The sequence below is a fragment of the Haliaeetus leucocephalus genome, unplaced genomic scaffold, assembly GCF_000737465.1.
Source record: "Haliaeetus leucocephalus isolate CR32 unplaced genomic scaffold, Haliaeetus_leucocephalus-4.0 Scaffold202, whole genome shotgun sequence".
Taxonomy (NCBI): Eukaryota; Metazoa; Chordata; class Aves; order Accipitriformes; family Accipitridae; genus Haliaeetus; species Haliaeetus leucocephalus.
In genome coordinates, this window is record NW_010972638.1 from 531,463 (window position 1) to 536,738 (window position 5,276).

Below are 5,276 nucleotides of genomic sequence, written 5' to 3' on the forward strand. Positions count from 1 at the left end.
CAGCACCCACCCAGCACCTGTGGGAGCGACGTGGAGATGACCCTGGCTGGAGCAGGACGCAGCCGCCCTGACGCCTTTATAGGCGCTGCGGCCGGGGCGCGGGGCGTCGGGCAGCGTAGGAGACGGGGCAGGTGGCGCCCATTCCTGGGAGCCGCCCGGCTCCGCTGGCAGCCAGATCAAAGAGAACAGGCGGCCGCCCCACAGCTCCTGCTTGCCACGTGCGGGCAGGAGGCCTGGAGCGGGCACAGGCCCTGCGGCAGGACCCCCCGGCCCAGGCCTCCCCTCACCCGAACACCCCCAGAGGCACTGGTCCCTGGATGGAACCCCACGAGCCCATAGCAGAGCCCCCTTGTTGGGGCCACCTCTGCACCCCCAGCAGCGAGTGCCACTGGCACCGGCTGTGGGCAATGGTTGCAACCACGCTGGGAGCCCCGAGCCCCCATGCCCAGCCGAACCCCAGTCCTGGTCCCACTGCCCCGAGCCCCCAGGCACCCCGGGGTGCTGCCCTCGCTCTCTGCAGCCAGGGTGCTGGGGCAGGGCACCCTCCAGGGTGACAACACCGACCGGCACGGGAGAGCTGGGCTGTGCTGGGGGGCAACATCGGTCCAGCAACACGACTGGCCCTGGCCCCGCTCGTGGTCCCCGGGTGTCACAGTGACTGTCCCGGCAGAGCCCTGCCCGTGCCGGTGCTTCTCGGGCAGCTTCTGCTGTTCACCCCAACGATGGTGCCCAGCGCTGGGCTGCGCCTCGCTGGGCTGTCTCCTCTGTGCCCAGCCCCGGCCTCAGTCCCCTGCAGCACGCACCGCACCGGCGTAGGCATGCACCGAGCCGGTGTGAACACACACAGCTCCGTCATGAGCACCCACTGCTCCAGCAAGAGCACCCACCACACCAGCATGGCACCCACCGCTCCAGTGTGAGCGCCCACGGCTCTGGCGTGAGCACCAGCCAACACGGGTGCTGGGTCACTCCCCCACGGGTGGGGGTGGCAGCAGCCAGGACCGCTGGGCAGCACCACACCTCGGCATGATGTGACGCATGGGCCAAGCGACACCAAGCGACGCCAAGCGATGGGCATGGACCCGCGGAGGGGAGCGGGGTGATGGGGAGGGACCCGTGGGGACACAGAGGGTGCCAGGAGGGAGCACCCTGTCGCAGTGTTGGGGAGAGGACCAGGGCCAGGGCTGGGCTTGCTGCCCGCGGCTGGGGATCAGATAAGGGAGGAGAGACCAGCGGCTCCCGGCACAGCTCCAGCCGTGGCTCCCGACAGACATGCATCGTGGCTCCAGACACGCACTGGCAGTTCCTGCTCCCCCCTGGGGATCCGGCACAGCCGCCTGGCAGAGGCACCTGCCTGTGGCCTCCGGGGCCCCCACCGCACTTAGGAGGCTCCAGGTCCCAACTCCGAGACCCCCGGCCATGGGGCTGAGCTGGGCTGTGGGGCACAGGTGCAGGATGCAGCCCCAATGTGGGTGGCAGGATGCAGCCCCAATGTGGGTGGCAGGATGCAGCCCCAATGTGGAGTCGGGGTGCAGGATGCGGCCCAGGGCAGGGGCTGGCAGAGGCTCACATGAGGGGATTTGCACCAGTGTGGGCAGATGGCAGCTCCTGCCCTCTGTCCCCACATCTGGTCAATGCTCAGGCCACCCTTGGCTGAGTTGGGGTGCACGGCCAGGGGGTCACAACCCCTCCTTGGGGGTGAGGGTGATGGTGGCCCCTGCGCCCACCCACAGGAGGGACCCCAGCTCAGCAGCCCATGGTGGGCACAGCATCCATGCCAGCTCTGGGGACGTCACTGCGGTGCCCCCTCCCCATCACCTCCTCACTGTGTCCCTCTGCGCGGGGACATCGGGCAGTTCTGGCAGCGCAGGAGGGGAAGCGGGCAGGGGTGCAGAAGGTGGGGGGTAAGGCAGGATGTGCAGGCAGGCTGTGGGTGCCAAGTGGGGCCTCAGCCTGCATCCCAGAGCCAGAGCATCCCAGGACGAGGAGGTGCCCGTAGTGGGGGGGGCTCCAAGCCATGTGCCAGGCCTGCCTGGCCCCTCGCCTGCCACGCAGGTCTGGGCCGGCTGGCCCCCCTGAGCTCTGCGAGGTCTATGGGTGCGGGCAGCTGGTGGGAGGACGGTGCCGGCTGCCTCCAACCGTCGGGCACCACATAGGGCGAGGCGTCCCGCTGTGTGCCGGACACGGCCGAGGGGCTCTGCGCAGCACGCGTCCCTGCCGCCGTGCCCCGCTGCACACTCCCCGTCACCGCTACGCAGGTGGCTGGTGGGCACGGCTCACCGGCGGGCACAGCTCACCGGCGGGCACGGCTCACCGCTCACCGCCCCACGGTGCCTTTCATCCACTGCCCGAGGAGCCGCTGACGCACCCGCCACCCGTGCCCGCTGGCCGGTGCCCATCGGCTGCAGGGGGGCTGCCGGGACCCCCATGGGGACAACGGTGGGCGCAGGGAACCCCAGCGTGAGGTGTGCCTGCCCGACGCGGGGGACCCCAGCCCGATGGCGGGTGCGGAGCTGGGCAGGGGCTCACACCAACAGCCTTTATTGGAAGCATGTACAGAGCAGCAACGCCCTCACTGTGCCCCCCACCCCACCCAGTGCTGGAGCTCAGAGCGGCCCCCGCCAGCCCCGGCTCTGCATCCCCCCGCCTCGGGTTGAGGCCTGAGCCCACTCCCCCCCTCACTTCCTCGCCTTCTCGGCTGGCTTGTCGAAGAGCTCAGCGATGTCCAGCATGGCCTGCCGGATGTTCCTCCCAAAGCGCTTCGAGTCCTGTGGGGCAGCACCCGTGATCCCAGTGACTCCCCGGCCCCCCTGAGAGCGGGACACGGCCCCCCCCTGCCCCTGGGGCACCCCTTGCGCCCTGGGACCCCCAGCAGGTCCTGCATGGGCAGCACCACGAGCCTCGAGCGGGGGGGGGGGGTCCCCCACGAGGGTGCTGGGATGCAGCAGGGTCAGGGGCTGCCCCAGACCCATGGGGACCCCACAGGAGACCCTACAGTGTGGATGGCAACTGCAGCACCAGGAGATGCACCGCTGCCTGCCCTGCCCTTCCCTGCTTGGGGAGCCCCCAGCCCCTGCACCCCCTGCTCAGGGGACACTCCCCCCCAGCCCCTCCGCCCCAGGGCTCTCACCGTCTCATTGCTGGAGAACTTGCTGGAGATGTGGAAGGTGATGAGGTTCTCACCGGCGATGATGTAGGAGACGCCGTAGCCATCATCTGCCACCTGTGGTGGGGGGATGAGGGGGGCCATGGCACCCCTGGGGGCACCCACTGTGGGGCACGTGCCTGCCTTACAGACGCACGCTCCTGCCCTTGCACACCCACAGCCAGCCCCACTCCATGCACACCCCTACCCTCCCGGCTCCCCCCCAGCCCTGCTGACCCCCCAAGGCCCCCCCCGCTTCCCCGGAGGATGCTCACGGGGCCGAAGCCGCCGCCGGTGGAGACGTGGTCAGGATATTTGTTCAGGTCGAACATCTTCAGCTGCTGCTGCGGTGTCTGGCTGGTGGAGAGGCGCCAGGGCTCCGACAGCACCTGCCCGCACCGGGCGTCAGTGCCGCCGGCTGAGTGCCCCGCTGCACCCCGCTGCACCCCGGCGACACGCCAGCGACAGCAGCTGGACGCACGCACCCGGGCCAGATGCAGTGCCTGCAGCCCTCGCACACGCATGCGCTGGTGACACATGTACGGGTGGCAGTTTTTCTCCCCCGCGTGCCCATGCGGTGTCCCGCGTGCCAGGTGTGTTGCCGTCACGGTGCAGCACAGTGCTGCGCATGCTCCTGTGCCTACCCGGGCTCACCTGGGCCAGGAAGGGGGACTGCACCCCCAGGTAGCGGGACACCACGTAGAGGCAGAAGAGGTGCCGGTCGATGCCGGCCCCGGTCATGGCCAGGCGGTACATGTGCTGGTGCTTTTCGGCCGCCAGCTTGAAGAGCCGCTGGCGCTCTGCTCGCTGCGGGGAGAGCTGGGCTCAGGGTCAGGGTCCTGTCACCCCCAATCCGGCCACCCCGGGTGCTCTGCGTGGGGCGAGTGCTCCCTGGTCCTGGCCAGGAGCAGCTGCGCAGCTCTGGGGGAGATGGTCTTGAGGGATGAGAACCTCCCCGGGGAAAGGGATGTCCCCAAGGGATGGGGACATCCACAGGGACAGGGACCTCCTCCAGAGATGGGCACTTTCTCCAGGGACAGGGCCATTCCCCAGGAATAGGAACATCTGCCAGAGATGAGGACCTCCCCAAGGGATGAGGACCACTGTGAAGCATGGGGACCCCCCCCCCTAGTGACAGGGACCTCTATGAGAGATGGGGACCTCCCCAAGGGATGGGACCAGCAGAGCGAGGGGAGGTGCTGGCTGTGGAGGGACAGCCCCAACCCGGCTGGGGACAGCAGGATGGAGCTGAAGGCTTGGAGAGGAGGTCTGGAGGGCTTGGGGGGCTGCAGACCCGGACCCTTGCACATTGCTCACGGTTTGCCGGGTGTCCGCCATGCTGCGCACGAAGGCGGTGGACTCGGCGGTGCAGGACCTCACCGTCTCTGTCCGACCCTCACGGAAGAGCCGTGTCATGGAGGCCTCGTAGGTGAGGCAGAAGCAGCCCTTGTCCTGCGGAGAGGCCAGGTCAGTCCAGGGAATGCTGTCCCCATCCCCATCCCCGTCCCGTCCCATCCGGGGCAGCTCACGCGGAAGTGGGCGAGCTGCAGAGAGATCTGGATGAAGGCGTCGGGGCTGGTCCGGCACTTCTTGATCAGCCCCTTCCCAAAGTCGGAGAACTGGAAGCAGCAGAAGTCCACGTCGTCAGCCAGTGCCTTGGCCAGGCGGTACGAGCTCTCGATGGTGGCACAGCACTGCGGAGAGGTGCAGCCATGGTGGATGGGGTGTACAGCACTGGACCCCAGACCCCCCCCGCCATCACCCGGGGCCGGGGAACGCCAACGGCTCAGCCCCAGCCCTGGGCACAGCCAGGGGCACTGGTGCACCAATGCTGTGGGGCACTGGGGTGGCCGGGGTGCAGAGAGCCCACCTCAATGCTGCGGAGTGCAGGGGGACCCCGAGAGCCTGCCTGCAGGGCCAGGGTGGGAGGTGAGACCCACCTCCTGGGAGATGTCCCACTGGAGCCGCTGTGGGGGGGCGAGCAGGGTGTTGGGCTCCCCCAGGCAGTGTCCCCCCTCGGTGTAGCCCAGCTGGAATTTGTCTGTCGCCAGCATGAACTGGGGGGAGAGGTGCCCCTGAATGTGGGGCACCAGCCCCCCAGTGTTACCCCATCCACCACCAGTCCACCCCC

The 5,276-nt window shown here is 69.1% G+C and overlaps 1 protein-coding gene across 1 annotated transcript in view; it reads right to left on the minus strand.

Annotated features, from left to right (window-relative positions):
- The window catches only part of CPT1B (carnitine palmitoyltransferase 1B (muscle)), a 10,453-nt gene that overhangs the window by 1,606 nt on the left and 3,571 nt on the right, over positions 1 to 5,276 (minus strand). Inside the window, exons 11-17 of the mRNA XM_010566058.1 lie at positions 5,086 to 5,255; positions 4,675 to 4,839; positions 4,463 to 4,597; positions 3,800 to 3,952; positions 3,421 to 3,534; positions 3,131 to 3,223; positions 2,683 to 2,768 (exon numbers count right to left, since the gene is read on the minus strand). Of these exons, the coding sequence (XP_010564360.1) occupies positions 2,683 to 2,768; positions 3,131 to 3,223; positions 3,421 to 3,534; positions 3,800 to 3,952; positions 4,463 to 4,597; positions 4,675 to 4,839; positions 5,086 to 5,255 (916 nt within the window). The remainder of the gene's footprint in view (positions 1 to 2,682; positions 2,769 to 3,130; positions 3,224 to 3,420; positions 3,535 to 3,799; positions 3,953 to 4,462; positions 4,598 to 4,674; positions 4,840 to 5,085; positions 5,256 to 5,276) is intronic.